The 16,117-nt window shown below is 50.0% G+C and overlaps 1 protein-coding gene across 1 annotated transcript; it reads left to right on the forward strand.

Annotated features, from left to right (window-relative positions):
- The first annotated feature begins 11,361 nt into the window (after positions 1 to 11,361).
- On the forward strand, positions 11,362 to 15,773 carry NFKBIA (NFKB inhibitor alpha). The gene is made up of 6 exons (XM_069638441.1): positions 11,362 to 11,760; positions 12,621 to 12,729; positions 12,989 to 13,199; positions 13,311 to 13,399; positions 14,041 to 14,298; positions 15,351 to 15,773. Exons 1-6 carry the CDS (start codon positions 11,540 to 11,542, stop codon positions 15,396 to 15,398), a joined length of 936 nt encoding a protein of 311 aa, XP_069494542.1. The 5' UTR covers positions 11,362 to 11,539; the 3' UTR covers positions 15,399 to 15,773.
- Positions 15,774 to 16,117: the final 344 nt, after the last annotated feature.

Below are 16,117 nucleotides of genomic sequence, written 5' to 3' on the forward strand. Positions count from 1 at the left end.
GCTCTCAAAGAAGCAGCTCCAGACCGTGTTTGCCCGTGTTAGCCTGTGGTGCTTGCAGCCATCAACCAGCAGCGACCGACAAGGTAGGAGACCAGCACTTGATGCTCCTCTGTAAATTGTCCAAACTCATTGAAAATCATTCAAACCTCACCTGTGAGTCCTATCACAGTTAAATCAAAGCACGACAGGTGGACATCTGCCCCTGTAAACTCAATACCCAGACCAACTCCTACAACTGAGGACCCAAAATGCCCTGATGCAGAAATTGACACAGACAAAGAGAGCAGGAACATGGAACTAAAATAGATACACAAACCCAACCGCCTACAGTAGAAGCCGTCTTGAATACAGAACAAACCCCGCCAAATAATAAAATGAACAGAACAAACATTGTAAGAGAAAAACCCTTATACCTTACACCGTACCTCGCACCGACCACAGAACCTCAATACTTCAATGACATTGACATCTCCACGCAGGCAAAGAATTCCCCCGGACAACGGAAAAAAAGACAGGAGGACCCAATAAGAGAATGGGATGATACCAATCTCCTTACTCCATATATCACAAGAACAGAAGGGCACTACCGATATCCACATCAAACCACAGGAGATGATGAAGCAGTAGAATTCAGCAACCCAACTATCAATCTAACAGACCGATTCAATGACAAAGCAGACTCCACAGAACCTCAATCGACCGGCGTCAACACAGAAGCACTCCAATTGAACACCCACAAATCAAAACGGGGAACAACAAATAAACCGAACCACACCAAAAAGATCCACTGCAATCTAATCAATGCAAGGTCAATGTCCAAACACGCCACCAAACTCTACAACCTCCTATGTGACAGAGGTATTGACATCGTATTCGTAACTGAAACATGGCTAGATGACAACTAGAAGATCACTCTCAACAACTGCCTGCCTGATAACTTCAAGTGGGTCCAAGCAAACAGGAAAACCAAAAGATGTGGCGGACTGGCAATAATCCACAAGGAGCACCTGGAAATTAAATTGGAAGACCCATTAAACATCAATGAATGCAAATCTCTTATCCTCCGCCTTTAAACAAACCAGAGAACAAACCTGAAATTCATACTGGTATTCAGACCACCAACTTATGATGCAACCTTCGTAGACACCTTCACGGAAGCAATCACCAACCTAGCCATCGAGCACAATCACCTGATCATCCTCGGAGACTTTAACATCTGGTTCGATGAAGAAACCACAACCACACAAAAATCGCTAGCCAGCCAACTGGCAACAATGAATCTACATGAACTAGTTAAAGGAGCAACTCACACGGCAGGACATACACTAGATGCAATCTTTGCCAACAAAAAACTCACTACCACGGCGCCACCAATTAAAATCCTCTGGAGCGACCACCTCATCATTCCCTTCGTAATCCCACTGGCCACCCCAATAACCAAACAACAGGACAAGCCATTGATCATCATGAAAAGAAACTGGAGAACCAAAAAAAACTCCAACCTAATTGAACTTCTGGAACTCAGCAAACCACAAGCAACAACTATGAACGAAGCTGACCTGGACAGAAAAATAGAACTACTCCACAATTGGATTACGACAACAATAGAAGAGATCTCCAAAGAAAAACCTTTTACCCCATCACGCAAAAGAGCAACGGCAAAATGGTTTACCCCGCTACTCAGCGCCATGAAAGGGAAAAAACGAAAACTTGAACTACAACGGAGGATCAAAAACGACTGTGGAAAGAAATTCAAATTCCAACAACACAGCTGCTCATACAAAAAGGAGATACAAAAAGCAAAAAGGAAATACTACCACAACAGAATCTTCAAAGCACCAAAGCCCCAAAAAGAACTCTTTATAATCATAAGGAAATAAAAAACTCACCTGGCTGCAACAACACTCCGATACCTTCTAAAAACTATGCAATTACCTTGCAGACAATTTCAAAAACAAAATCATGACCATCCAACAGACCATACAAAGCAGACCATGCGACCGCAATATGCAACCCACCCACCCCAAGCAGCAATACCCGAACAAACTCCAAAGCTTCCCCAAATATCAGGGCGACATTCGTCCAACTAGTAAACAAAAGCAATAAAACAGGTTCCCCCGCGGATCCCTGCCCCCCAGACACATACAAATCAATCCTCTCACAAGGAACACTCATGGACTACTACGGAAACGTCTTCAACCAATCAATCTCAACAGGGAAAGTGCCACAATCCTTCAAATCAGCATACATCAAGCTACTCCTTAAGGATACAGCAGGAAACGTGGATGACCTCTCCAATTACAGACCTATCTCTAACATCCCGTACCCAGCTAAACTGCTGGAAACATACCTGTTGGACCAGGCACAAGTAGGCTTTAGACCAATGAGAGGAACGGAAACAGCACTTCTCTCAATCTGGGATGATCTAAAGGCAAACGCAGACTCAGACAATTGTACTGCTTTGATACTGCTAGAGCTCACTGCAGCATTCGACACAGTTAACTATGATATCCTCATCATGAGATTGGAAGATATTGGAATCACTGACCGTGCCTTAGTATGGATCTGATCCTTCCAAACAAACAGAACAGAGACCATATGGATCAAACCTTTCAAATCCAACCCAAGAGAGTCGTTGTGTGGAGTACCACACGGATCATCCTTCTCCCCGCTATAATTCAACATCTACCTCTCTCAGCTAATCAAGACCATTAAAAGACATGGCCTCACCTATTACAACTACGCTGACGACACACAAATAGTCTACAAAATACAAGATACACACAAGAAGAAAACACAACATTAGAGAACTGCCTTCATGAAATTTACCCCAAACTCAACCTGGGTAAAACAGAAATAATGATTATCACAAAAAATGGAGGACACAGCCACTACATCCCCTTGCCAACAGATCTTGGTACAACCCCAGCCCCATCGTCAATTGTAAAATACCTGGGAGTCCTGATGGACAACAAGCTTACTCTAGAGCCACAAGTAAACACTCTAATCAAGAAAGGTGTCTTTCTCCTGCGAGCAGTAAAAAGGATCCTACCATTCCTGTCATTCGCCAACAAAACACACACCGTCATCGCTCTCGTCATGTCCAGAGTAGACTATGCCAATAACCTATATCTGGGCATGCCAAAACGACTTCTAAAAAATCTCCAACGCATGCAAAATGCGGCAGCCAGACTGCTCCTCAAACTACCTTGAAGAGAACACATCACACCAGCGCAGAAAACACTACACTGGCTACCAATAAACCAGCAAATTAAGTTCAAATGAATGTGCATAATGCATAGAGCAATCCACGACCAAGGCGCAGAGTTCCCAAGAGAAAAAATAAACAGACGCCGCACAACAAGGCCACTCAGATCCAGCAGCGACATTCGTTTGGAACAAAAGAACATTTGTAGGATCCTCTTTCTCTCACCTCGCCCCAAAAACCTGGAACGAGCTACCAAAGAACATACATAACACAAGAGATCACCTTCTATTCAGAAAACTCCTCAAATCTTGGCTCTTCACCCCATCACTAGAAAGAGTGCCTATGGGGGCACCTACACAGCTGAAACATTGCTGAGAGAGGAAACCGATCGTCCCTGTCTCCCAAAGCTACCGCCCATCACCTGAAGTAAGGGAAGAACAATCTACAGCAAATCAACTTACCAATTGAAAGATAGATGAGCTATAATCATACCAAAGAACGATCGCGCAGGGATCGGGATGGATGGGTGACATGTCAAAATAACACCTTGGCCTACAAAGTAAACACAGGCAGCAATGGATCACCAACAAGACATAGATAGGAAGGGAGTGAGTGAATGGAAATAACACCGCTGGGAACTTGCCACGCCATCACTCCTATCAATTAGATGGACAGCAAAGAAAAAGAGAGAGATTATGACGACTGTGATGCTGGAAATGCATTGGAGGGACAGGGCCTCCGTATCCCTGTCCTTTATTGCTTTATCATGTATGTTCTGTCTTGTTTTCTGAACAAGACTCCATGTGGGACTCCTGCCGGTGCGGTCCTTCCTCTTTTTGATCATGGTGAACAGACCCTTGTGGCACCCTTGGGTGGGAATACGACCCTGTACTCCTAGTGTATGTTTTTGGGCACCTGTGTGTGACCCACAGAGCAGGGTATGGGCTGGTGGCAGCTCCGTGCTGAATTTGACAAGTACTCTGGGTATCCTCCATTTTGGTGATACCCAGGGCCTGCCATTGGAATCAGATGGTTCCTGATGGGAAACAAGATGGCCCCTGTGGCCTCTTGCTTTCTATCGCCTGTTAGCTTATTTTCCCAAAGTCCCGGGAAGCCCCAACTCTGTCCCTTCCCCCTGATTGGCTGTTGGGTGGAAGTTCCATATATGGTGTTGTGGGGAAGTTCAGGCCAGACTTGCTGGAGCCTTCCCAATGACTGTATCTTGTGGGTACACCCGTGTGGTGGGACCTGGGTGAATGGAGTGTGTGACAAATACGCATTTCATGTTATGGGTGTCTAGTCTCTGGTGGTTGACACAATTTCTGAGACAGCCCTGCCAGAAACTGGTATGAATGCAGTGTGGAGTGCTGAATGGCTGGGTGCATGCCCGAATCCACATTCCCTGTTGTGAGTGTCTGGATGGAGAAGAATGGTCTGAATGCACTGTGAGCCTGATTGCCTGCCTGCCTGATGGCCTGAATGCCCTTCCGAGTGATTGGTTGCCTGAGTGTGACCCAGCAGAGTGAATGGGAGATCAACAGTATATCTGGGGGCTTCTCACTGATGGAAATCATTCAGAAGGTAAAGTTGATACTTGATGCTTAACCTTGAAGCCTGCTGGAAGAAGAAGGATTGCTGCTGCTGACCTTCGCTAATCTGAAAGCTGTGTGACTGTCGAGGAACTGATCCAAAAGAGGACCTGGTTAGGAGACCTCTCCCTGAGCTACGAGGGACCATTGCGCACCAGCTGATCTTTGCCAAAGCTCCCTGGACGACAGACCCTCGAAAGGCTGCCGACCGAAGAAGGCGACTGCTGCGGAATGACGAAGTGAAGCGCCTGGACATTGAAGTCCATCACCGCCGACGACCGGCATCGCCGACCAGAGCCTCAGTGCTCCTTTGCCTAAGACATTTGATCTAAGGACTTGCTTGCTCATCGACGACGACCGCTTTAGTCCTACTGGAGAAATTCAAGGCCGCCGACGACTGAGGAAAATCCGCCAGTGGTTTTCCCACCACCTGAAGACCTCAGAGACGCTGGCGAAAGTACCAAAGCCAGCCGTGGTTATGTCCCGTCTGCGGACGCCAGCTGTCGATGACCCAACGCCCTTGCTGGGCCAAAGTTCTTCATTGAATCTTTGCGGCAACAAACACTTGTCGTCGAGGTGCAATGCACGCCTCAGCTTGCAGGACGTTTTCGACCGATCGTCAACAAGCACCGCAAGAACCGAAGTTGCTCCCGCAACGACAGTGTTCACCCTTTTCTTCACTGACTCTCGATGACCCGTGGCTCCTGCCTTAAAGGGAGTGCCCTCAAGAAGGGCCTGTCGACGACTCACCGAAGAACTCTACGAAACCAGATACTTTGGGGTTGTGGAACCTTTAAGAAAGACTTTATTGGAGCATAATTGGACTGGGCATGTCAAATAGGCTTTATTTACAGGTGCCCAGGTGGGGGGATCCTTGCACAGAACCATCTCATGGTAGTGGGGTAGAATGTTCGGCCATTGCTTCATTTAACTTGCATGCTTTCTATGGTTTATCGTTGATTCATCTTACCATCTTATTCAATGGGGCTGTTAGCCGTGGCACATTTTAAAGGAATCGATAGTTAAGAGTGCCACCACGTAGACCTGTATATATTTGCCCTTATAGTATTGCCAGAGTACAAAGTGAGTTATTGTGATTGTATATATGACCTCAAACCTTATTTATATATATAAAGACTGTGTTTTCACTAACATAGTGTGTGGACATTCCTTTGTGGGTGCTTGGGGACTACACTGTACTTAAGAACCAGCCTGCATCACCTCCTGAGAGCTAAGCCTTGATTGCTCGCCCACGTTTTAACACTTAGAAAATCTTGGCTGGGGTGCTCTGTGCTTCGACTCTGCCATATAAAGAGCAGGAGTACAAATACCCCCCTCCGGTGCTTTAGACCTACTCCATAGGACAACCGGATACATAGAACAAGAATTATAAGGACTAAGAGACACATAACCCACTAGCCCAAAAGCTCAAATTTCTTTATACTTGACTCACATAAAAATCCACACAACCACCCTCTCACACAGCAAACCGCATGCACTTCACCACAGCACAACAACAAACAACACGTAACTCGAACCAACAGCACACGAGGACACACATCTATCCGATATTCACACCCAAGCTCAGCGCACTGTGAAAATTGAACTGAAGCTTCCAACAGGACATCACTTTTCTCACTTTCGTACTCCCTCTTCACTCGATTAACCTTCCCCGCCACACCTTCTTGTTTGCAGATCCGCCTGAGCACCTAAGGACCAATTCTTTTGGTGACGGTGCGTGGGACAAATACCTTTAACATTAACAAGAGTACAATTAAAACAAATAATATTCAGTAGCAGCAATCCACTGATAAAATGAGACAGCCAGAGGCCACCACACATGCACTCAGGTTAGGGGAGAGGATAAAGGCACGATTGAGAGGAACACACCATAGAATTTGGGCCTCCAAACCAACAATGATCGCAAGTAAGAGACCACAAAATTGCCCACACTGGGGAACGTACCGACGTGGTAGACTGCGGCGGTTACCTAGCAACAAGAGCTGAAGCTTCTTGTCTGCGCATGCGCAAACTCTACAGTGACGAATGCACAACAAAGCAAGCATAGACACATAGCGACATGAAGGTCTCACATTCTATAATTGAGGCACAATTTGCATACCGATTTTGAGCAAAGTAGTGCTAAATGAACTGAGTGCTGGGAACGGCAGCAAAGTTAGTCACCGCTACAGCAAGCCACCCCAGTCTCTTAGCAACGTGATGCGTTGCTGCTGGATGCGCATGCGTAGTTGACTACCCAACAGGACACTACAATGTCCTGACAAGCCACGCATACGCTGCTCGAAGGAGCCCGAGACCGCTCATTCATGCCAGCGAGCCGCGAAGAATAGGACACTGCATTCCGTACGAAGTAAGTGTTTCAATAGCTTGCAGAACGTGATAGCACAGGGCTGCCATCACCATCAGCAGCACCAATTTACAGGTTCTCACAATTATATTTGCAGACAGGTGAATAAGACGTTTGCCGTAATATGACCAACAGAGTTCCAACTTTAACTTAGAAATCCAAGAAGATTGACACATAGAGAACCACACACCGCGTATCGGCAAACAGCTAAAACCATGACTACGGGCAAACCTAAAATCGAATTGCAACACCTCGAAATGTAAAAATTTAATGATATACAGCAAACAACTATTATGTCATCATTCCCCACCTCCCTCCACTGCAGACTACAAGCCTTGCAGCAATGGCTGCACCAAACACCGGGCCCCGCAGAGCCTAGAAGCCTCTACACAAGAGACACTCCTGAGGAAGGTGGTGCAGCTATTGATCCGCTGAAAACGCCAGCATACGGTGACAAATAATTGTGTAGTAAGTGTACCTACACTAGACGTAGACCTGGTTGCTAATGAATTGTGTGTTTATGGGTGATTGTTGCGCAATAAACAGGGTGATTTAGAACAATTGTGGCTATGAAAACAGCATTTAGGTTTCACAATAGGATTTATGTGAATTTTGAACTGTGAATGCAATCTTGCTGGTGAGAAACTGACCAAATGCCAGAGATTACAAGAAGAAAACAATGTGTCGCTGTAATTAAATGCGAAATATGTGACTTTGCTATAATTAATTGATGCAAAAACTAAGAGAGAAAAGAGAAAAGAAAAATAATTAATACATTGATTATGTTTGGTTATTAAAAATGAGTCAAGAAATGTTGCTCCAGCATTGAATGCAAACAAATTTGAGAAAAAAATAACATTAAAAGAAAAAATATGTCGGGTACAATTGTGTAAATATCTCCTGAAAGCCCCTGGGCAGTAGGAGATATGTGCACGGTGTAGCATGGTAAAAGCCCCCGGGCCTGCAGGGGATGTGTGCACGGTGTGGCATGGTGAAAGCCCCTGGGTTTGCAGGGGATATGTGCACGGTGTGGCATGGTGAAAGCCCCCGGGCCTACAAGGGATGTGTGCACGGTGTGGCATTCTAAAAATACTGAAGCTCGCTTCGGCAGTGGATGCGTGCACAGTGTGGCTTAGTGAAAGTCGCTGGTCCTGCGGGGGATGTGTGCATGGTGTGGCATCCTGAAAGCCCTAAACTCGCTTCATCAATGGATGTGTGCACGGAATGGCATGGGATGCCTACAGGCGATGTGTGCACAGTCTGGCATCCTTAAAAACGCTGAGCAGCAGGGATGTGTGCACTGCAGGGGATGTGTGCACAGTGTGGCATCCTGAAAGCCAAAGCTCGCTTCAGCAGTGGATGTGTGCACTGTGTGTCATTGTGAAAGCCTCTAGGCCTGTGCAGGAGATGTGTGCACGATGTGGCCTCCTGAAAGCCCATGGACAGCAGGGATGTATGCACGGGTTGGACTGGAGGCTTCCAGCCCTTTAAGATGAGTAGCGGTACCCTGGAGATAGATGGGGATGCAGATTTTGTTCATACATCAATAATCAAGATGACACAAATAGTTAGGCAAAGTTCGTCTGTTTTAATGTCAAGTATCTAAAACAGGGAGTACAACGAACATCAGCAATCGCTCGATACTCTGACTCTAACTACTTCATAAAAAAGTTGGGCTTTTGTACTCAAAAGTGGTCATCACTGACATGCCGACCTGCGTCATTACCAACATCATCCTATGTGGCAAACTACTAAAACCTATCGGGAGGCGGGATTGGTTCTAAGTGAATAACTAAGCAGAGGTTCTCTATCTGTATGGAGTAACAGAAAGAGATAATTGGATAATTAACATTAGGTGGGGACACTGAGCCCTACCTTCAAAACGGCCACTATGAACGTCACTAAATGTACGACGTTCCATTGGCTACACACTCTATAGGACCCCCAACTACGTGGTCCCCTATAATTGGTTGGCTTCTAACCCCCATCAGTATTTTTCCTACCTATGTTAGCAGCACGCAGACTGAACAACCAGGTGCAGATAAGCTTGTCTTGATACCAGCTTCCCACCAATTAAACTATCCTCCATCATCACCTCAATGGTCTAGTGTCAATTACGGTTCCCTGAGAATTTGTAAGGAGTATGGGCCGGCTCCGTACGTAGGTGTGATCATCTCGCTCGTCCAACTTTCTTCCATCACATGACTGGACACCATGAAATTGAGCCTTTTCGTGTATTTGATTTTATTTTCAATAGTCCTCTGACGTCTTTTGTTTTTGCTTGACCTTTCTGAACAGGAGCTTCTGTTCTTTCATGTTAATTGTATCCAATGTCAGCCAACTCCAGTTTGATAAGACCTTGGCTTTCTTGGCTCAGTGAACTCCTTAGCTGCACTTTTATTCTGTTTGATTCAATGGCTTTTCTTAACTGCGACACTAGAATGAGGCCTTCTCGTCTTGTTCAGTACTGCTTATATACGTAGTGGATACATTCATGCTTTACTTATCCATATGTATCTATTTGAGGCATACATGTATATGTTGGTGCATGCCACAGTCTACTCTATGAAAAGGCATGTAGTTAGCTTCATGATTGCTTTGCTGCTTGCGTTTCATTGCATCAGTACACGATTAAACTAACTAAGTATCTTTAACAGATCTGTGACATAAGTCTCTTCATCTTGATCCCAAGATGTCACTTATCCTTGGCACTTCTTGTAATTTATAAATCGTCTGCCTTTCTGGTCCGTTTATCACACCACAGCATACACCAACAACGGAGACCCCTTTGGCCCCCTTGCCACTAACACTATCTTCTTTTTCACCTGTCACACTGGATGAGGTTACCAGTCCAATCTATGAAGTGCACTGTGTTGCATCCTGAAAGCCCAAAGCTCGCTTCAGCAGTGTATGCGTGCACAGTGTGTTATTGTGAAAGCCTCCGGGCCTGTGCAGGAGATGTGTGCATGGTGTGGCATGGTGAAACCCCCTGGGCAGCAGGGATGTGTGCACAGTGTAGCATGGTGAAAGCCCCCAGGCCTGCAGGGAATGTGTGTACGGTGTGGCATGGTGAAAGCCCTGGGGCCTGCAGGGGTTGTGTGCACGGTGTGGCATTCTGAAAGCCTCAAAGCTCGCTTCAGCAGTGGATGCGTGCACAGTGTGGCATGGTGAAAGCCCCTGGGCCTGCAGGGGATGTGTGCACAGTGTGGCACCCTGAAAGCCTCAAAGCTCGCTTCAGCAGTGGATGCGTGCACAGTGTGGCATGGTGAAAGCCCCTGGGCCTGCAGGGGATGTGTGCACAGTGTGGCACCCTGAAAGCACCTGGGCTGGGGGTAGAATGGAAGATGTGCACAGAGTGGCATGGTAAAAGCACAGAGGCAGCAGGGGATGTGTGCACAGTGTGGCATCCTGAAAGCTCCAAGCTCGCTTCAGCAGTGGATGCGTGCACTGTGGCATGATGAAAGCCCCTGAGCCTGCATGGGATGTGTGCACGGGGTATTATCCTGAAATCCCAAGGACATCAGGGGGTGTATGCACGGTGTGGCATGGTGAAAGCCCCGGGGCCTGGAGGGGATGCGTGCACGATGTGGCACCGTGAAAGCCCCCGGGCCTGCAGCGCCTGCGTGCACTGTGTGGCACCGTGAAAGCCCCCGGGCCTGCAGGGGGCGCGTGCACGGTGTGGCACCGTGAAAGCCCCGGGCTTGCAGGGTGTGCGTGCGCTGTGTGGCACCGTGAAAGCCCCGGGCTTGCAGGGTGTGCGTGCGCTGTGTGGCACCGTGAAAGCCCCGGGCTTGCAGGGTGTGCGTGCGCTGTGTGGCACCGTGAAAGCCCCGGGCTTGCAGGGTGTGCGTGCGCTGTGTGGCACCGTGAAAGTCCCGGGCCTGCAGGGGATGCGTGCACGGTGTGGCACCGTGAAAGTCCCGGGCCTGCAGGGTGTGCGTGCACTGTGTGGCACCGTGAAAGCCCCGAGCCTGCAGGAGATCTGTGCACAGCCAGGACTTTCCCACCTCCAGGCACCGCTGGAGTTCCCAGAGGTCAGAGGCAGCTCCAGCCCGTCGGGTCGGCTCTGCCCAGCCTGGGAATTTCCCAGCTCTGCCTTTCCACAGAAGAGGAGAGACGCAAGCCGTGCCCCGCCCCCAGGACTTCCCCCTCCAGGGGAAGTATATAGAGGGGGTGCGGCCGAGGAAGGCTCATTCTGGCACCAGCTACCACCCAGCACGCAGGGCTGCTTGGAACCCACTGGATTATTTTCCCTTTGGATCTTCTTGGCGCACCCACAGGATTGCATCCTCTTGGCACCCACAGGCAGTTCTCGCTGCAGGACCTTCCCACGGGACTTGGGACCCCTCGGATCTTTCCATTCCCGGCGCAGTCATGACCACCACCCTCGGCGGCCCCAGAGAACCCCCGGCCATGGTCCTCCACAAGAAGGAGCCGGCCTGCGAGGAGCGCCTGGATAGTGGCATGGACTCCATGAAGGAGGACGAGTACGAGCAGATGGTGCACGAGCTGCAGGAGATCCGGCTCGCGCCCGCGCCCCCGGCCCCGGAGCCCAGCCAGCCCTGGCACGGGCAGCGCACTGAGGACGGAGACACGTAAGTGAGGCGCTGGCTCATGGTAGAGGGTGCATGTCTGGGTGAGGGGAGGCCGGGGATACGCTGTGGTGTGCCGTATGGGGGCACACCGAAGCCTGCACATTGCAGATGGGGTACTGGGGGGGGGGGGGTGTGTGCGCGCTGCAGGGGTGTCCTGAGGGGCTGGAGATGGGAGCACGGGGGCGGGTGTGTGACTGAGTGCACAGCAAGCGGTGTTGGGGTGCGCTTGGTGGCAACACCGCTTAGGTGCAGCACGCCTCAGAAGAAAGCCCACATCGGTTTCTTCTTAAATGTGAACCGTGTCTTCAGGCCCAGCAGGAGCCTGGCGGCTGTAATGCGAAAGCTGTGCTTTATAAATGTATATGTTGAGATCCCTGAGGTGGGGGTGTAGCCCCCCGCTCACCCTAAGTAACACTGTATTCCTGGGAGCCGGAGTAAAAGTCCCCGAGAGGAGTTTTACATAAGTGTGTGTTTTATTCCTATGGGGGATGGGCCGGGAACGCAGTGTTCTGGCCGGGGGGGGGCGGGGCTTGAGGCCACCCCCACCCTGGCCTGGGAAGTCCCTGGCGCCCTGCCCAGATGAGCAGCGCTCACACAGCCTGTGAGTGAACAGGAAAACACCCAGAAAACCCCCGGCTTACACAAGGCTGGAGTTCCCCTGCGCCGGGCACTCAGCTCTTGCTCACCCTTTGCCCCTCCCCTCCCCCATTCACTGCTCCCAGGGATGCGCGCAGGATCACACAGTGCTGTCCTCCTCAGGACTAGATTGCGGGCGCATCGTGCGTTTTCAAAGCGGAATTGAATGAATGTCCTTCAGTGTGTAACCCTTTGCCTGACCTCCAGTTCCTTTCTTTCCACAGGTTCCTGCATCTCGCCATCATCCACAAAGCTCAGGAGCAGGCGCTGAGGGCCGTGCACCTGTCCAGCAGTAACCTCGCCTTCCTCAACACCCAGAACCACCTCCGCCAGGTGAGCCGGGTCCCGTGCACGGGGGGTGGGGGGCTGCCAGGGGATGTGCATACCAGAACACCCCTACTGAACAGTGCACACCTGTAACATCTCTAGCAAACTGGCCCTGCCCGGGCCGTATTCAGTCAATAGTGCACGCCAGCGCCAGATGTAGGGCAGCGTGTATACTAGTGAGCAGCGATGCGAGTGCGCAGCAGGCAGACGCGACCCTTCTAGCCACATTGATTAACCCTTGCTTCCCTCCTCTCTGTTCCCCTAGACCCCTCTGCACCTGGCCGTGGTCACCGAACAGCCCCAGATCACACATGCTCTCCTGAAGGCCGGCTGCGACCCCGACATGCGGGACTTTAACGGCAACACGGCGCTGCACCTCGCGTGCGAGAGGGGCTCGCTGCGGGCGGTGGGGGTGCTGACCCAATACTGCAGCCAGAAACAGCTGCGGGGCCTGCTGCAGGCCATCAACTACAACGGTGAGTGACTGGGGGCCCGAAGGGGGGCGGAGGACTACAGATCCCACGATGCATTGCTTCTATTGTGTGCGCAGCACGGATCTCAATGCCTTGCTCTTGTTCCTTCTGCAGGGCACACGTGTCTCCATGTGGCCACGCTGCACGGCTTCCTGGCCCTCGTGGAGTCCCTCGTGTCGCTGGGGGCCGACATCGATGTTCAGGTGAGTCTTGGCCATGTGTGGGCCCGGCCCGCTATACTAGGTATCAGCCTAGGCTGCTAGGAGGGGTTGCTGGAGTCTTCCTTTGCTTTGCCAGACATATTGAACTACAACTCCCACCATAAGAAGCATATTCAATGCTGAGGCATCATGGGAGTCATAGTTCAAAACATTTGGAGGGCTGTTACATCAAAACGCTGGGTATAGGTCCGCTAGGCCGGTTTAGATCCACTACTTATAACAATATATGCTATCTACGTGTCCTGCCCGTGTGGGTTTGGGCACGCGAGAGTAGCATTGGGCTTGGGTCCGTCGCACCAGATCTCGTCTGCCTCCATTGGTACGGGCCCGCTAGAGTAGCTTGGGTTTGTGTCTTCTACAGTAGCTTGGGTTTGGGTCCGTCGCACCAGATCTCGTCTACCTCCATGGGTATGGGCCCGCTAGAGTAGCTTGGGTTTGGGTCCGTCGCACCAGATCTCGTCTACCTCCATGGGTATGGGCCCGCTAGAGTAGCTTGGGTTTGGGTCCGTCGCACCAGATCTCGTCTGCCTCCATTGGTACGGGCCCGCTAGAGTAGCTTGCTATGGGTCATGTCTACTAGGCTTTGCACTAAACGTGTCTTTTCCTCCTCCTTCTTGCCACAGGAGCCCTGTAATGGCCGGACAGCGCTGCACCTCGCCGTTGACCTGCAGAACGCAGCCCTCGTGTCCTTGCTGGTGAAACTCGGCGCCAATGTCAACTGCGTCACCTTCCAAGGCTACTCGCCCTTCCAGCTGACCTGGGGCCGCGACAACCAGCAGATCCGAAGCCAGTTGCAGAGCCTGACGCGGAGCAGCCTCCACGATCTGCCCGACAGCGAAGACGACAGTGCGCAGTCCGACTCCGACTTCTCGGATGACGAGGTGAGTTGGCATCCCTGCCACCAGAGCGCCTGCGCAGTCCCATTAGATCAGAGGCGTGTATGTAACCTATGGCTCTCGAGATGTCTCGTACCACCACTCCCATGATCCCTCAGTGTTGCTTATGCTGGCTCGAGCTGATGGGGTGGTAGTTAAAAACATCTGGAGAGCCAAATGTTCCAGATCTATGATATAGAGGCCTATCATGGTTCTACTGGATCCAGTCTTGGTCTAGGTTTTCTTTTTCTATTGCCTCATGTCCAATCAAGAGATTCTGATGGTTACGTAATCACCAGGAGACACCAAAAACAGTTCCAATGAGCAGTGGCCTTTTAGTAGCCGTTCAAGAAACCATTAGCCAGCAATTGGATTCAGTAGAAACCATGTGTAGCCAGAACTTGCTGGGTCAGGGAAGCGGTATAGGAGAGTGGAAGCACGGATGGCTTTATTAGGTGATGCCCACTACTGCCAAGTCTCGGGTGAGGGCGGTTTCAGGCGAGGGTGCGAGACCATTCATAGAGCTTGTGTTTAGCTTAAGCACGTGCACCGGATACCTCCTCGGGGCTCGCAATTAAACTTGGATAAGCGGGGGCTGAAGGCAGCTCCTGGGTATCCAGCATCAACCAGTGGCCAGGAGCTACCATGGGGGAACCAGGAGCTAGAGCCTAGTGTTCCACAAATCCAACTTCCATGTAAGCTGGAGACCTAACAATTTGTCTTTTATGACCCCCTCCACCCCCCATGCTTAAATGTTGTATAGATTTGTCCTATATTGTCCCAAACGCAGAGTTATATTCACTTTGCTGTGTGTGTTCGGCATCAGTTGGCCTCTGGAGCCAAAAGTAGCTCCTGGTAGATGTTGGTGTCAAGCTAACCCGGCTCCCGTAGACTACAAGCAAGAGTTAAATGGCTCCCCTCGATTTTCAACCCTGCCTCCTGATATGTCATTTATAACGCGCCTATACACAAGTGTTTCAAGGCCCTCTCTTAGCTAAGCACTCGCTCGTGATGATATCACACCAGGTGTTAACCCTGCTCTGCTTCCTTCCTTCTAGATGCTGTACGATGACTGTCAGCTCATGGGACATCCGCTGACGGGCTAACATCCAGGGGGGGCTGCCCCTGCGGCATCCGGGGGACCGACCGTGCAACATCCTCATGGACCTCCCCCCTGCAGCAACAAGGGGGAACCTACCCTGTACATTTGTGAAAAACGCAAGAATCTATTTTTTTAAATAAAAGAAAATATAAAAAAAAAACATACAATTCTTCGACTGCATTGGACTGAGCCGGCTTTCAGGCCGCACCTTAAAGACTACGCGCGAGCCGGGTGCGCGCCACTCGTGGCGGAGGGAGACTGTGACATACTCCTAAACTTGCCTTGTGGTTGGAGTTCCTTGTATATAATGTAAATTTCTTTGTACAAAACTATTTTTTATACGGCGGAACACTAATTTATTAAAAACATTGAATTTCTATCTTGTGGACTGTGTTAAACATTTGTCAATAACTTCTGGTCCCTAAATTGCAAATTCTTCCATCCTTTGCCCCCAGCTTGCCATCAAACATGTGTGCATAGAAATGCAAAGATGCAAAGGCGCCGCTTCTGGCAGGTCTGCAGGGTTGGACATTTAGATGGGATAAGCAGGAGCTCTGGATAAGCAGGAGCTATGGATAAGCAGGAGCTATGGATAAGCAGGAGCTCCGAGCTCCCGGGTATCCAGCATTAGCCAGTGACCAGGAGCTACCACTGGGGAGAAGTCCACATAAAATGCAGACACCCCTTGTTTATGATCCACCCCCCCGCCTTATGTTGTATGTC

The sequence above is a fragment of the Ambystoma mexicanum genome, chromosome 14 (assembly GCF_040938575.1).
Source record: "Ambystoma mexicanum isolate Mex_15411 chromosome 14, UKY_AmexF1_1, whole genome shotgun sequence".
NCBI classification, from domain to species: domain Eukaryota; kingdom Metazoa; phylum Chordata; class Amphibia; order Caudata; family Ambystomatidae; genus Ambystoma; species Ambystoma mexicanum.